The sequence below is a fragment of the Podarcis filfolensis genome, assembly GCF_964270895.1.
Source record: "Podarcis filfolensis genome assembly, chromosome: 1".
Taxonomy (NCBI): domain Eukaryota; kingdom Metazoa; phylum Chordata; class Lepidosauria; order Squamata; family Lacertidae; genus Podarcis; species Podarcis filfolensis.
This window is the reverse complement of record NC_139604.1, coordinates 75,896,399-75,913,517: the sequence shown is the minus strand read 5'-3', so window position 1 is coordinate 75,913,517 and position 17,119 is coordinate 75,896,399. Positions and strand designations below refer to the sequence as shown.

The 17,119-nt window shown below is 44.5% G+C and overlaps 1 protein-coding gene and 1 long non-coding RNA gene across 8 annotated transcripts in view; one reads left to right on the top strand and one right to left on the bottom strand.

Moving 5' to 3' along the window:
• The window catches only part of LOC310756455, a 351,789-nt gene that overhangs the window by 108,845 nt on the left and 225,825 nt on the right, over positions 1-17,119 (bottom strand). The window lies entirely within an intron of this gene.
• Positions 1-17,119, top strand: part of GAS2 (growth arrest specific 2) — a 126,067-nt gene that overhangs the window by 49,127 nt on the left and 59,821 nt on the right. For all 7 annotated transcript variants that reach the window (XM_083599957.1, XM_083599951.1, XM_083599955.1 and 4 more), the window contains one exon: positions 9,054-9,195. In XM_083599957.1, coding sequence (XP_083456083.1) covers positions 9,054-9,195 — 142 coding nt within the window. The remainder of the gene's footprint in view (positions 1-9,053; positions 9,196-17,119) is intronic.

Sequence of the window (17,119 nt, the reverse complement as noted above, 5' to 3'; positions counted from 1 at the left end):
AGATTGTCCTTGCCCATGACCACACACACAGTGTATGGGGTGTGCGTGTGCAGCCCGCTGCATTTCACAATGCTACTTAAAGGGAGAAATATAATAATAATAAATAATAATAAATTTTATTTATACCCCGCCCTCCCCAGCCGAAGCTGGGCTCAGGGCGGCTAACAACAATCAAAATAATCCAACATTCTAAAAACTTTTCATTATAAAAATTAATTAAAATCAAATTGATGGCAACCATTAAGCAAAATTCTGTGCAGATTGCCAGAGGAGGGGGTCAGGCTGCGCCCTGACCAAAGGCCTGGTGGAACAGCTCTGTCTTACAGGCCCTGCGGAAAGATGTCAGGTCCCGCAGGGCCCTAGTCTCTTGTGACAGAGCGTTCCACCAGATTGGAGCCGCGGCCGAGAAAGCCCTGGCTCTAGTTGAGGCCAGCCTAACCTCTCTGTGGCCTGGGATCTTCAGGATGTTTTTATTTGCAGACCGTAAGTTCTTCTGTGGGACATACCAGGAGAGGCGGTCCCGTAGGTACGAGGGTCCTAGGCCGTATAGGGCTTTGAAGGTTAAAACCAGCACCTTAAACCTGATCCTGTACTCCACCGGGAGCCAGTGCAGCTGGTACAGCACCGGATGAATGTGATCTCACAGCAAAGACCCCATAAGCAGTCTCGCCGCGGCATTCTGCACCCGCTGGAGTTTCTGGGTCAGTCTCAAGGGCAGCCCCACGTAGAGCGAGTTACAATAATCCAGTCTGGAGGTGACCGTCGCGTGGATCGCAGTGGCTAGGTCAGGGCGAGAGAGATAAGGAGCCAACTGCTTAGCTTGGCGGAGATGAAAAAAATGCCACCTTTGTTATAGCTGTAATCTGCGCCTCCATAGAGAGGGAGGTATCGAAGATTACACCCAAACTCTTAACGGACGGTGCTGGCTCCAATTGCACCCCCGCAAGAGATGGGAGTTGCCCCATATGATCCCATATCGCCCCATCCCAGCCAGAGGACCTCTGTCTTCGAAGGATTCAACTTCAACCGGCTCCCATGTAACCATCCAGGCACAGCTTCCAGACATCTGGTCAGTGTGTCTGGGGCCGAGTCAGGATGGCCATCCATCAACAGATAGAGTTGGGTGTCATCGGCATACTGATGGCAACCCAGCCCAAAACTCCGGACAAGCTGGGCGAGGGAGCGCATAAAGCTGTTAAAAAGCATCGGGGAGAGAATCGCACCCTGAGGCACTCCACACACCAAGGAGTGGTGCGATGACAATTCCCCCCCCAAGCGCCACCCTCTGTCCCCGACCAGAGAGAAATGAGCGTAGCCATTGAAGGACTGTGCCCTGGATCCCCACGTCGGCAAGGCGGTGGTCCAGGAGTTCGTGATCGACCATGTCGAAGGCTGCTGACAGGTCTAGAAGAATCAGCAGCCCTGACCCGCCTCGATCCAGCTGCCTGTGGAGATCATCTGTTAGGGCGACCAGAGCCGTCTCAGTCCCATGACCAGTGCGGAAGGTGGACTGGAATGGATTGAGAGCCGATGTTTCATCCAGAAACCTACCAAGCTGTTCAGCAACTGCTCTCTCAATCACCTTACCCAGGAATGGAAGATTCGAAACCGGGCAGTTTTTGGATAGATCTAAGGGATCTAATGATGTTTTCTTTAAGAGCGGGCGCACCACTGCCTCCTTCAGTTCCCCTGGGAATATCCCGGTGCCAAGGGACAAATTGATGATATCACCCAGGGGGGCCCCACCTCGTCTGGACACGCTCTAATCAGCCAAGACGGGCACGGGTCAAGAGAACAGGTGGTGGGCTTTCCAGCTCGGAGGGGTCTGTCCACATCGGCTGGGGATATCTGGTCAAAGTGGTCCAATACTGGACCTGAGGACAGTCAAGGGGCCTCCAGTTCCTTTATTGTATCCAAATTGGCAGGAAGGTCATGGCAGCAACAGGACCTTCTCCACAAAAAAGCTCGCAAATGCCTCACAGCTGTGTGTCAAATTGTTATTTAAATTTGGCTGTCCTTCAAGGGACGTTAAAGACCTAATTATACTAAATAATTGCGCCAGGCGAGAGCTAGCGGAGGCAATGGAGGCCGAGAAGTAGGACTTCTTAGCGGCCTTCACTGCCATCTCGTAGGTTTTCATAAAAACCCTATAAGATGTTCTTGAGGCTCCGTCACGGGCACCCCGCCATACTCGCTCTAGCCGTCTGAGGTCCCGCTTCATTTTCCGAAGCTCCTCGGTAAACCAGGGAGCTCAGTTTCTGCAGGGTCGCAGAGGGAGCCTAGGTGCAATCTCATCGATGGCTGCTAGGAGCTGAATATTCCAGCCCTCAACAAGCTCAGTCAATGAGTCGCCAGGGGGAGCAAGGTCCCGCAAGGCCTGACGGAATCTATCAGGGTCCATCAGCCTCTGCGGGCGAGCCCAAATTGGCTTGCCACCTAAGCAGGGGGGTGGGGTGGAAAATCAATCCTGGCTTTCAGAGCGTAGTGATCAGACCATGGCACCTTCATCGAAGGAGACATGATCACATCTATACCGACGCCAAAGATCAAATCCAGCGTGTGGCCTGCTTGATGTGTGGGGCCCGAAACAAACTGGGAGAGCCCTAGTGTTGCCATGGAAGACACCAGGTCCAGAGCCTGTGAGGAGGGAGTGGCATCAGCATGGATGTTGAAGTCCCCCAATACCAATAGGTTAGGGAACTCCAAGGCCCAGCCGGCCACCGCCTTCAGCAGGACTGACAGGGTGGCTGCTGGTGCGCTAGGTGGCCGGTACACCAGCCAGACAGCCAAGCTCACCTCGGAGTCCCACACTAGGCCAACACATTCAATGCCGGGGATCGATGGCGATGGTAGAGCCCTGAAAGAACAATCTTCCCGGATTAATAATGCCACCCCTCCCCCCCCCCGGCCCACAGTCCGTGACTGTTGGAGGACGGAGAAACCCAGGGGCACCATCTCTCGTAAGGTAACAGTTTCCCCTTCGCTCACCCAGGTCTCCGTCACACAAGCCAGGTCAACCCCCTGCGAGGTGAAGAAATCTCGCAGGGTGGCGGTTTTGTTGCCTATAGACCTGGCATTGCACAACACCAGTGACGGAGGTGAGTAATCCTTGCTCACCCTACCCTTGTCCCTCGGGATGGGGTGCAGATTGGAAGGGGTATGAGCATATCCGTATCTCGATCCCCTTCGCCTATGACATCTGCCCCCACCGCCATACCTCCCTCGCCCCTCCACGGTAGCAATCCCAAGCCTCATACCAACCTCCCTTTACAAAATAGAAAAGTAAACCAAACCAAAAACAATTGTACCAAACAAAACCAATCCCCACCCCACTCAATATCCAACCCCAAACCAAAATAAAACAGAACAAAATAAAAATACACCAATAAAAACCACTGTTCACAGTGGTACAACAAAGTAAAAAAGTAAAAACCCCTTTTAAACACTTTAAAATATATAAAAATATTTTTAACATTTGCTGCAGCAGCACCAGTGTCCTTAAAGCTGTAGCGGTGGCGAGTGTGGGCCCCACCCCCTAGGCCTGGTGGAGTGGGCCTACAGGAGGGAGCGGCCTTCCCCAACACCCACGGTGCAGCAGCAGCAGTGTCCCAGTGCCTCATGAGGCCTCTTAAGCTGTGGCGGTGGTGAGTCAGTCTGGGCCCCGCCCCCTGGGCCAGGTGGAATCAGCCTGAGGAGGGAGCGGCCTTCCCAACTCACAGTGCAGCAGCACTTAAGTGCACTTGGGCACAGCTAAGGACGGGTCGGGGGGGGGGTAGCCAAACGCCTTGGGCAGACCCCATGAAACAATTCTTTCAGTCAGAGTTCAGCTTGGTCTCCAGAAAAGGGCATGGAAGTTGCAGGGGCAGCAGCCAAAGCAGCTCTTTCTGCTCCTGGGTGAGGAGGAGGAGAGTCTTTGCAAATGCTTTGGAGTTCCCTTCTGCCTGCCGGGAAGCCGCTGTACCGAAAAGGGAGAGGTGGGGTCCTTGCTTGCTGGTGGGGAGCTTTGACAGAGAGCTGCTGGGAGAGGCTCCAGCTTCCCCGTTGAAACGTTCCCACCCGCCTCTTTGGGGCTCTCCTCCCATGCTCCTGCCATGCACAGGAGGCTTGGGAGGCAAGCTGCACGCCCGGGAGTGCAGGGAAAGGAGAGGCCGCCGGCAATGCCGCACAGCTCCCCCACTTTCTGGGGCACCCATAGAGGGCGGCGCTGTGGCACAGCGCGCCACTAAGCTCTATGGGAAAGACGGCTCTGGTTGGGTCCATCCCCGTTTTGCGTCACTATATTTTGCCCTCTCTTTTATACATTTCTTTTTAATATCTTTAAGTCACAAGCAATAATACTGGAGTTCCAAAGCTAGACGTGATGCAGTTTCCCCTGAACTGTAGGCCTTATGTTTGACTTCTCCCCCATGTAAACAAACTCCTCTCTGTATGAAGAACAGTGTGTTTGGCAGGGGGCTACCATCTCCCTGACATGTAAAGCTTTCTATGTCAGTTCCTCCCTCCTCCACATTCTCTTTGGGTGGGTGTTTAAAGATGGGATTCTGGCACCTACAATCTGAAGTGAAATGGTTCAAGAAAAACTCTTCTGTGTGATTCTACTGTATGTGTAGATCAGCTGGGGGAAAAAGAGAAGGGAATTGATAGCTTCTTTAGGCATAGTAAGGAAAACCTGAAACTCATTTTCTATAATCAGTGAATGATAGTAGTTATGAATGATTGCTGCAACACCAAGAAAATATTAGCTATCATATTTTGATAACCTGGGTGAGTCAAACTGCTGGGATCCTTTTCTGATAAGCAGCCTGGCTGACTACAACCCCCACTGTTTTAGGGCTTACTTATTCACAGGAATTTCAAAGTGAAATAAAGAAAGGGTAGCTTCTCTTTTCGAAATATGCTTTGAGTCTCCCCAAAGCAAACATTTTAAAAGCAAAATTATGGAACCTCTTTTGGAAAAATTATATCAATCTATTTCTTTTTCCATGTGATTTCATAGAGCCAGAGCCCCTCTTGGGGTGCCGAAGCAAACCTGACCACATTTTTCCAGGCTGACATCATCTGTTTCACTCACACTTTCACATCCTGCATTAAACCTCCTGCATGCACATCAAGAAGTCAGGATTGTAAAAGGAGTGTAACTGGGGAACTGTTTTTGGGTGATATTTGATAGGAGCAATTGTGCGCACTGCTGTTTTAGAGTAACTGTGGCTATAGTCTACTATGTCAACAAAAGTCACTTTTGCCATATGGAAACCTAATTATGTCAGGATGATCTGTTCCAAAACACTTTGGAGAAATTCAAGTCATTTAAACAAAAAGTAAATCAGTTCTTTTCTTTTTTGAAAAAAAAAGCATTTGAGAATCAACCTTCCTTAAATAACAGTGTTCATATTTCAGAGTTAGAACTTACAGTTAACAGATTTGAGAATAATAAAAAGGACTTTTTAGTTATTTTTAGGTGGTTGAGAATTTATTAGGTGAGAAGAAAACATAGATATTTCCCCACAGTCCTTCAGTATAAGTTTAATCTTACTTTCATTTAAGGCACTGAGTAAAATTCTGGCTCTATGGATATAAATGGCAAAATGCTCCTTGCCTCCCCACTTCAGTGTCAATAGTATTTTTAATAATAAACAACAACTGTCCCACAAAGACCCACACATTAAAGCACATTCAAAGCATATAACCTCCCCTGAGGGAATGTAGTTTACCCCTCACAGAGAGACAGTTGCCAGCAGCCTTTACAAACTACAGTCCCCAGGATTCTTTGGGGGAAGCCATGTGCAATGAATGTGCTTTAAATGTATGGTGTTAATGTGACTGATGGTATTTTGGTCTCCTGCACATGTTTGGCCCCATCAATAGGAATTCCTTTTGCATGAGCCCCATTGAGGTACAGTAACACTGCATACGGACAGTTTCCATGCATTTCAATAGGGCCCTTGCCCAGCAGAAGTTCTTCATCACACTTAAATATAGTGCTGTAAAATATTCTTGCAATGACAATTTTAACGGGAATAGCCCAATATGTGATGTTCACTCACAATCCTTTAAGCATCAACCAGAAATGTTAAGGAAGTCCTGGGCATTCCAGAACATGCTCAGTTCACTTGGGTCATTGGCCAGGCCTCTGGTCCTCAGTGTAGGACTCTGTCCTACAAGATGTGTGACACAATCCAGGGAAAGTTGGAATGTAGGAAGCTGCCGTATACTGAGGCTGACTATTGATTCCCCTAGCTCAGTGACTGACAGACGCTCTCCAAATTCTCTGAAGATGCCATGGACTGAACCTGGGGCCTTCTCTGTGTAAAGCTCTAACCCTGAGCTCCTGCCCCCCCAACAACTGCACTCCGCCCCCAAGAAACAGAAAGGTGGTAGTGATAAATACAAGCTACTGTCCAAGGAAGCCTGGCCATTACTGATCTCACTGAGGAACTGTATGGCCAGAGGCCATCAATACTTGCATAGAAGAGGTATCAGCAGTTGTCATTTGTTATACAATAGAAATTCTGCTGAAATTCTTTCTTCAATACGACTATTAAAGGTGCAGGAGCCTTGGTAGTATTCAGTTCTATTCAAAGAAGACCTATTGAAGTAGACCTCCATGACTAAATTAGGTTCATTATTTACATTGTGTCTACTGTGAGTAGGATGTAGTTGTATACAACTCGCTGTCATGTTTGGCATTTGAGAAGCCCCCAGACAAGCTTTCAAATCACCCCAGGGGGTTCCTGGATCAGAGCTTGAAACCACTTTGCATTATGTGATCTACATACATTTAAAAACACCGGTTCTGGTATTTGACCTGCATCCCAAACAGGAGGCAAAAGGGAAAGTCAGAGGAAGGAAAGGAAGTGTCTTGCCAGTGCACCCCCTTCTGCATCAGTTACGTCCCAACGATATGATGCTGTCTTGCTGCTCCTTCTGCACGATGGTTGCTCCAAGCAGTGAGTCACTTCTGTGGTTTGGCAGCTGCTTTCTGGTTTCTCTACAGGCTGCCATCTGGAGAGTTTGGCGGTGACATAGTGGCTTGAGCATGTGCTTTTTGCGTTGTGGCTCCAGTTCTCTGGAATTCTCTTCCCTTCAAAGTGAAGCACGCTCCAGCATTGTCATGTTTATGTCGTCCATTAAAAACTTTTCTTTTCTCTCCAATTAGCCTATTTTATTTCTGCAGTTTTTCACTCATGTTGGTGTGTATGTCTTAATACTGTTTTATGATCTGGATTATCTTTCATGTTCTGTTTTCATTCTCCACTCAGGTATTCTCTGGATATAGAGCTACTTGTAAATTCAGAAACAAACAAACAAAATGTGTGGGGAGAAGGAAGGGACCCCAACATTGTAAATTTGCCAGTAAAAAAAAACCCCTAACTCAGTTTATATGCCATTATGAGTTTGGGGAAGTAGGTTCTGTACAGAGACCCTTCTAATCCCTGTATCAGCAAGTGTTAACATCTAATCGAGGCTTCTAATTCTTGGAATAGCCAGGTTATCCTCTTGGTGAGGTGTAGGGAGAACAAAGGGTGAGGCTTTATTGGAGACAGCAAATGGGTGGGACAGATAGTGAAAAGGACAAATGCCAAAGTTGAGAGCTGAGCTATTTTTTTTTTAGGCAGTGAAGTGACTTAGAAGGAAAGCAGCAAGCTGGGGCGAGAGCCAGAGCAACGTTTGAGAGCAGTGTTGGATTTCTGTTTGAATTCAAGGCTGCAGTTACGGGAGAAACAAGACTCTCTTGGGGTGTTGATGCTGTGAGCCCCTCCATCATAGGCTCAGGTTGTATATATGTGTAAATGAACCATATATCAAAAAACACCACAGTCTCTGCTGTGCTACATTCCCAAAGGAAACATATATACCTAGAACCCCTGGAATATTGCACCGTTTGGAGATTGGAGTGGCGTGCATTAGCTACTGTAACAGCACCCTCTCTGTTCCCAAAACTATTGCATCGCTTCAAGTGGTCCTTTGGGTTTGAATGCTATATCAGCTGTGATTCCTTTGCCAGTAGCTGAGGTTATGTGAAGCCCATTCAATCCCATGTTGTTTGACTTCCTTTCCCCACTCCAGTGTTTTGTGATGCTTCCAAGAAAATATTTGGGACTAGTTTTTTTACCCCTTTTTTCTTTTCACAAGCAATCTATGTCTGAACATGGAGCTGGAAGCTTTTGCAGACATCATTTGAGCTTCTCAGCGCTTGGCTTACACAAAATCTTGCATTTTATAACCAGATCCAGAACAGAAGCAGATACTCCATAAATCACTTTAATGGCCAAGCTGCACATTTTAACTATTTATTTTTAGTCTTGCTTGCTCTGGGATGAGAAAACTTTGAATGTGTATGGCACTGTCACACCTATGTATCCTGCCAAGCGGATCCCCTCCCCTTGTTCTTAAAAGTTGATGTCATACAAAAACTGGTCATTTTTAGCAGTAAGGCTGAGAAAGTATATTCATCTCCAGCCCTCTTAAAATTCCAATCATCTACGAGTTTTATACATCCTGTAAGTGTAGACAGAGGCTGAGAAGAGGGGCACTTTCACCCGATCCAACACCCCTTCAAGCCCAGCACATAGGGGGTTTGGGTTGAAGCCCAAATATCCCTCCTCCCCTTACTCCCAGAGACTATAAGAGACTGCATAGGGAGTCTGGGTAAAAAAGAGGTCAGTGAGGGCTCCTATGCCTTTTGATACATGGACAAGGGAATTTTAGTAGGTGTAGCTTGTCATGCAAGCTAAACTGTCTAAAATTCCCTCTTCTGCACAACTATTAAAGGTGTGAGAATCCAATACTTTCTTTTTCTATCCACCTGCAATAGGTAGAGGTTATGAAAGATCTAGATGCATTTGAGTGGAAGTCTTTCCACAGCCCTCTGGGATCTGTATGTTCACACAATTATAATCAGTGTAATAAAACTAGGAATATTAAAAAAAAATCCTATCAATTAACTGGAAGCAGGCACACCCTGGGAATATTTACTGAGAGGCATGTCCAAATATTAATAAGCATCCTAAATCATCATGTAATGTATAATTTTCTTTCTGTTTGCATTGCAGATAATGCCGGTGAGGAGAATCCCATGCAAAGCCAATGCACCACCTGGATCCTTTTTTGCACGGGACAATACAGCAAATTTCTTATCCTGGTGCAGAGATGTGGGAGTAGACGATACCTGTCTATTTGAATCTGAAGGTTTGGGTATGTGTCAACTCCTGCACATCACAATTTCCATTGTACTTATATCGAAGCGTCAGTCATGTCCCTAGTGCTTACCACTGGGGGCAGAATCAAATCAAGCTGTCTTTGAAATCATGACGCACCATTGAGTCACGTTTTTAACAGAATGTTCTAGGTCATAGCTGCTTATTTGTTTTAAAATACTGCATTGAAAATACTACAGATACTGCCTTCTATTAAATGTGGTATTACTCTGAGTTGTGATGAAAATGAAAAAGAAGGATGTTTTGTGGAATTTCAAGAGAAAACCCGTTCTAGTTTAATTTCGACCAGTCAGTTAATTCTGCGCCGCAATATTATGGACGCTTATCTTGTGAAAGTCAGTTTCACTGCACACAATGAAATTTCTGTCCTGAATGCATACAGAACACCCAGTGCCATATTGATGGCTGCAGGTCACGGATATTTTGATGTCAATAGTCACTAATCAGGGAGCACTAATTAGGGAGCAAGCATAACTCCACACTGTAACTGAATGAAGGGCCTTAGGCAATGCTTAGGCTTCTCAAAACCTCCTGGCATGCTAGCAGAGAGCTCCACCTGTGGCAATGCACAGCGAACGACAGCAGGGCATGTTGGGTGTGGGAGTGGATGAACCACATCAATTGCCCCTTTGTTTCCCTGACAAAACGGCACAACTTTATTTCAGCCCTGGGGCTGGTGTAGTTAATTCCCTCCCGCTACTGTGAGTTGGTAGGAAAGAAGAGAGGAACTGAGCGCCCAAACCTCCTGCCCTATCCTCAATGAATCTGCACAGCTGGGACATAGGCAGATCTCTTTTCTTCTTTTACTTTGTTAGTAGATGTCAGGGGCTGGACTGAGGATGAATGGTGGGGACTGCCCCCCCTTTCTCCTGAACCTTCCTGAGAACAGGAGGACAGTATAGATTTAGAACAGTGGTTTGCAAAAGGGGAAACTGGGAAATATTGGAAGTGGAATAGCAGGAAGAAGAAACACCAGGGGAGAAACAGCTGACAGACTCAGTGTCTTTGGAAAGCATTCCTGAGCCCCCCTCTCCCAGGACCAGGCGAGCATTGAGGGTAGTCAAACAGAAGGCTCAGAGGCAGAAAGCTCAGATTAGCCGACGCAGGGGTGACGTAGAATAGGAGAGATGTAGTGGGGTGGGACTTTACTTGGAGCAACACCATTATCTAGGGTATACTGCATTCCTTCATCTCTCACTGTAAATATTGAATAAATAAATTGGTAAGAACTTTTATTGTCTATCTGCTTACTGGCTGCCACCGTGGGAGGGATCAGATTCCCAGAAGCTTGACAGTAGCTACTGTAGAACTGGGAAGATGTCTAATTCTGCAGGACTGGACCTCAGTTGGATCACACATAACGTTTTACTTGTATATTCAAAATTGGCATTTTATGAATGAAGGAAGGAATAACTAAATGCTGAAACCATGTCTAAATAATATTGGAACTATCATTCCACTATGCATAGTTCTTCGTCTTCAGTTGCTGGCTCTTGAAAAAGGAATTCTATCTACATAGTTCAATTAAGTATGCTTATTGGATCATTATTACTGGCATCATTATGATATCCTCCAAAAATTTCTGTATACTTAGCATGTGACTTTGTCAGCTAATTGTATGTTTACTGTTCTCTTATTAAGCATATAAAAATAAATACACTCTGGAGTGCAAGAGAAATGTGAAAGGGGATGTTGCTGCATCATACCAGACCCAGTCACTATACATTTCAACAACAGCCAGAATTCTGTATGCCCAAGCATGGGAAAAATGATGAAGCAAGTAGATTGGTTCTGAGTCCCCCTCCCCATTTTTCAGAAAAATCTGGAAACAATGGAATATTATTAAATTTACAGTGATGTTAAATGGCGAAGAAAGACTAGTAGATGGGATTAGTAACCCAAAATGGCAATAGGGAATTTGCAGTGTTAGGAAGTGGTGTGGATTATATGTTGTTGTAGAGGATTAGTAAAAGAATAGTAATAGTACCCTGCTGTTAGGACGTGAATAAGGATAAATAGTGGAAGCAGACGAAAGCCATAGAGAAAGAGACAGGCTTGATTTCTGCAGGAATCCAAGGTCATGGCTATGGGAGAAGCAAGATCCTCTTGGGCTGTTAATGCTGTGAGCCCCTCCATCTTAGGCTCAAATTGAATATATGTGTAAATAAACCCTATATCATAAAGACATCACAATTTCTGCTGCCCCTCATTATGAGGAAACCGAACCCTGGGGGTAAGCTCCTGGAACCTCTGGAATCTTGCACTGCTCGAAGATTGTGGTAGCATGCAACAATATTTTCCCGTGGAGGGAAAAAAGACGAACTAATAACTCCAGTAAGCTAATTCTTATTTTAATTTCATACTTAGGCCAAAAACAAGTCCCAAGTGAACTAATAATTAAGCAGCAACACCAAAATTACTACAGCTTTGTAATAACTGCAATTTATTGCTTTGCAGTGTGCACTTAAAACTGTTTAAATGAAAGAGGGATGGTATTACTGCTGGATTGGATCCAAAGTTGCCTTGCGTGAGTGAGTGGAAAGGCAGCTTTACTCACACAAAGCTTCACTGACTTCACTCTCCATCCCATCCCACACAGCTGTCCAATGCTGTTTGGGAAGGTTCTCCCAACGGACTTTGGTGGTGTTTCCAAAGGTCCACAGTGGGGAGGAGAAAGGGGCAGGAAAGCCATGTTGCATGAGTGGAACTCTGCTCATACTTACCCAGACCCACCCCTTTATTTTCCCCGATAGCATTCATGATCAATTTGCTTACATGAAAATTGTACCATGCTACTTAAACAACTTTAATGACAACCCAGACCCTGGATTCATCAGCTGAGGCCCTTCTGTGTGTGCCTCCTTTGAGGGAAGTGTGGAGGGTGGTGATAGGAGAATGGGCCTTTTCAGCAGTGGCTCCCCTCTTGTGGAAAGCTCTGCCCAGGAATGTGCCATCACTATCAACTTTTAGGCAACAGGCAAAAATGTTTCTTTTTAACTGAGCTTTCATCCTTTAATTTGGATAAATTTCATCCTTTTGAACTGTGGGATGTGTATCAATGTGCTATTTATTTTGTGCTGGTTTTATAATGTTTTTGATCTTTGCACTGTTTTGCCAATAATTTTGAATCACTTTTGGGGAGAAAACAACCAGTAACTGCAAATAATAATAGTATGTGTGTAGCGTTTTACATATAACTCTTTGCTACATTTGGCAATTCTTTTATTTTGAAGTCATGTGGTTGTTTCCACAAAATGTAATCCTTCTTCCCAAACAATTACTGCTTTTGTTGTTGTTGTTGCTGCTGCTGTTAATATAATTATTTCATCCTTTTTTTAATACCAAAGTGCCTTATAGGATAAAAACTGAAATAGCAAACAAGTTCCAAATTAAATATAAGAACAGGACATAAAATGCGCATCCAAATAAAAAATAAATTCTAGCCACTCTACTTTTAGTCACCAAGAAATAAAGGTGAAGGATTAAATAGTAAGATACAGAAGCTTGGGAAATGACTTTCCAGATTACACACTGACCTTTTTGCTGGCTGAGTCATCCAGAGAACCGAAGCAGAGTATGAGATGGACAGTTTATTTTTATCTTGACCACCTCTGCCTTCAAGAAGCAACAATTTCAGCAAAGTCATAATCTTAATAATATAATTTTTCCTCCTTTCATGCTTATGACAAATCTCTTTTGATACAAAATTTAGGACAACCTTTTGCCTCAAGATTGCCTTTCAGCTGAAGATGAAGAGAATCAATTGTTTGGTTGGGTTTGGAATCAAATAAAAAGTGAAAAGCTGTTGTGATGGAAGACAAGTCTGCCGGAGCACTAAATGAACTCACTGTGCTATCATCAAGAGGCTTCTGTTTTCCACTGCTCAAAAGGTTTTTCAGTGTGTGCAGCTCTTATCTCTATTGCAACTGATCTGTTTGCCTTCCTTTTTGACATTCTTTTCCTTGCATTTTTAATATGTGAGAAGATCGTGCTATCCTCATTCTGTCCTCGGCTTCTAATATTACTTATCATCATCATTACGTGATAATTATTAATGTATTTTATTACATCTATTCCAGGCATTTATATACCGCCCAAGTAAACATGTCCTCCACTCAAAAAGCAAAATCAGTCAAATAAGTACAGCTAATTAACAGCTAAAAATGCTCATTTTTTATTATTTTTGGTGTTGGCATGAGGCATTATGACTAGACCACTCCAGCAAAACAATGTTAATGTGATGTTCCCAGCAACCGCCCTTTGTGAAATTCGTGTCGAGAGGTCTTCCAGCTGGATGGCCTCTTGCTCTGCTCTGCTCAAAGCCATTATGATGAAGTTAGCACAGCTACTTGCAGAAGTAACAACTTGCGCAAGTTTTTTGAGAAAAAGAATTATTACTGTTTTGGGGGCTGGGTGTGTGTGTGTGAATGTGGGGACAGTTTTTCCTCAGCCAACTACTTGCACTGGTGTTGCACAGCTACATGTTTAGAGAGCTTGTGCCACACACATCATCTCACTTATGGTGATGATGCAGACAATGTGCATCGTCAGGGCTTTCCCACTACCACACAACTCTGGAGATCCACCTCAGTTACAAAGTTGGCCTACTTGAACCTCTGCCCCGTCCCCCAACCAGGCTTCAGGGCCGTAGAGTGTAATCCCATAGAATAACAGCTACGTAGGGTGGCGCTGTGGGTTAAAGCACAGAGCCTAGGACTTGCCGATCAGAAGGTTGGCGGTTCGAATCCCCATGATGGGGTGAGCTCATGTTGCTCGGTCCCTGCTCCTGCCAACCTAGCAGTTCGAAAGCACGTCAAAGTGCAGGTAGATAAATAGGTACCGCTCTGGCGGGAAGGTAAACAGCGTTTCCATGCACCAGAAGTGGCTTAGTCATGCTGGCCACATGAACCGGAAGCTGTATGCCGGCTCCCTCGGCCAATAAAGCGAGATGAGCGCCGCAACCCCAGAGTCCGCCACGACTGGACCTAATGGTCAGGGGCCCCTTTACCTTTACCTTTAGAAAACGTGATCCTCAGGACTGAACCTCATGGATAAGTTATCTTCTTATGGCTATGTACTGGATTATTTTCCAGCCTGCAAGCTGCCAGCAACGCACCCCTTGCTTTGTGTAAAATATTTTTTTAAAAAACCCTGTCAGCACATCATTTCATTTATCAATTGCCATTTGCTCTGACTGAGCACTAAAGAGTGTTTTTCCCCAGGGGGAAAGTGGCAGGACAAGAGGAAGTGTGAATAAGCCAAATGGCAGGATGGAACCTATAGTCAATCCCTCATAATCTTGCTGGGTATTTCACACAGCAAAAAATGAGGTAGAACGTGTTTCAAAACCCAACATTATGAAACCCTTTACTTGCGTAGCAAGTCAGGGCAAGGGTGTGATGGGAAACTAACTGGAATTCATTTCCTGAAATTAAATAAATTATATTTTGATTGAATACCTTTAGACATGGAAGAATATTCAGTTTCCTTCCATTTCCCCATACTTTTCACTGAATACTTGTTAAAGGGAAGACTTGTTATCCCTTTTGGTGCTAGTGCAATTTAAATGAAGAAAAATGGCAATAATTGTAATTAGAAACCTTTCTACTCGCCTCTGCTAGGCGATGTACTTCCCACACATGCAGCAAATAAAAGACAGTGAAGGATAAAATAAAATGTGAAAGACTCTTTTCAATAGTGCTGTGAAATATGTCCACACATGACATACTTGAAATACTGGTATTTGCAATGCCTTATGAAAGACTTTTGTATCTTTGTGACTTTATAGTTCTGGCAATGTGGCGGTTGCCAGGGCAACTCAGCTTTTTCATGATTAGTAAGACAAATAGGTATGAAAAATCAGTGTAAATTGTGAAGGGCATGGCAAATGTTTGTTCTCTCTTCTTTCTTTGGCCGAGTGCTTGTTGAGCACCTTGGTGCACCTGATTTTTGATGTTTGCTTTCCCCTATATTTTGTTTTTTCCCCTTTTTATATATATATATATAAACAATACCCAGTTCCTGCTGCTTTGGAAACAACTAAACACTAATATTCCATTTCCCCTCCTGTTTTGACTTTTCTGTAAAAGACTTTCACCTTCTGGTTTATTTTTCTATTTTTTTTTATTGTAAATGCATCACAAAGGGGTGTCTTCACCATGAGAGGGGCAGGACCAGCAGTTTAAAAGAGCAATAACAAAAATGGTGAGGAAGGAAGGTAACTGCACTTCGCAGGCCAAAGAGTTCCATAATCTGGGTAAAGACGTTGAGGAGGCCCTGAATACACAAAGTTGTGGCTGAGAATTCAACCCATGAGGTAGATGCAGACCAGTTAGCAACGTGACAGTTGTGGGACAGGCCAGTTGTCACTGCAATAGCAGTTCCACCCACAATCTGGTACAAACTGTCCTTGATTTGGCATCAGTGGGGTGACCACTACCTGTGGATGCACCCAGTCTGGTATTCTGTCTTATCACAGATTGGTAGGCCTATGTGACTTTATGTTAGCAACAGGGGATTTGCCAAACCTAATAGGACTTCAGTGTCATGGCAGTGGCACAAAGGCACAACTTGCGCCACTGTTGTAGCACACAATCACTACTGCTCGATGGTTTTCTGCTGATTTGGGTGGTATTCAACTAAGCTTTACTCAGAATAGGCCCACTTAAATATATGACCATAGCTAAGTTGGGCCTATTCTTTTAAAGGGGTCTACTCTGAGTAACACTTAGATGAATACCACTTAATGTTAATTTATCATAATACTGTAGATTAAAAATTGTGCAGTAAGGTTTAGTAGCAGTAAAAGTGATCCGTACATATGTGTGCCACGTCTTCAGAAAGAAACATGTTTAATGGCCTGATGCTTATCTATGTTAATAAGGCTGGTTCAGATCAACCCTACTGCACTTAGGAAATGTGACCTACTGTTTCACAGTGACAACGCAGTAAGCCAAGCTATGGTTTACTGATAGTGACTTGTAGGCACTTTGCCCTTCCCCGTTCCTTTTTACTGCCATGCCACACTGAGCCAAGTCAAGATTTGGCTTAGAATATCGTTCAAACCAGGGCTCATTATTTAAGTCTCTCGCAAACCATGAGTTTTAGGTGTGGCAGCCAAAAGGCCCAGGAAGGAGCAAAGTAGTTGTGAACTCCTTTCCAGGAGGTTTGTCGGGTTTTTGGTAAACCACAGTTTGGTTGGCCATGTTGTGCAAACCAGCTCAATGTACTTCCCAATTAGACAGAGTTATATGCCCTTAGAAAATAATCTCTTCCAGAAGATGCAATCAGAAGAATGTACCTCTAGAGTAGTTCTAGGGTTGTTTACATTGTGAGAGACACAGTCAATTTACTTTCAGAAGTTCTTTCTTTGGAGGTTGTTCATTTGTGTTTATTTTCACTGGAAGAAGGTATTTTTGATTCACTCCTTTGCTCAGTACATGGGGTTATTGTCGGGTCTCACTAGGAACGCTGCCTGTTGTGTAATGAGTCAGAGATGAATCAGGATTCCTTTTTATCCAGGGTGCTTTTTAATTTGAGTTGCACCTTGAGTGTATAAAGCAAGTCAAGTTTGAAGCAAGTTCAAGAGGTACCTTGGGAAGAATGATAACACAAACAAGCTCTGTGAACCGGGTCAGTTTTCTTGTGGGCATTGTAAATGTGCTGCTTACAGGCCTCTCTGTCTGGAAACAGGCCTCGCAGCATTTGATTTTCATTATGTTGAAAAAAAAACTCCAGTTCACGTTATTTTAAAACATTATGGCATGCCCTGTGGGACTTCTGATTTGCTTCCTTTGACAGCAACCCCCTCCCATGCTTTTGAAATGCCTCGCAGGTTTTTTTTTTTTGTTTAAAAGGCTTGCCATGGTATCTGGGCAGCTTCTCTTTCAGAAACACAAGTA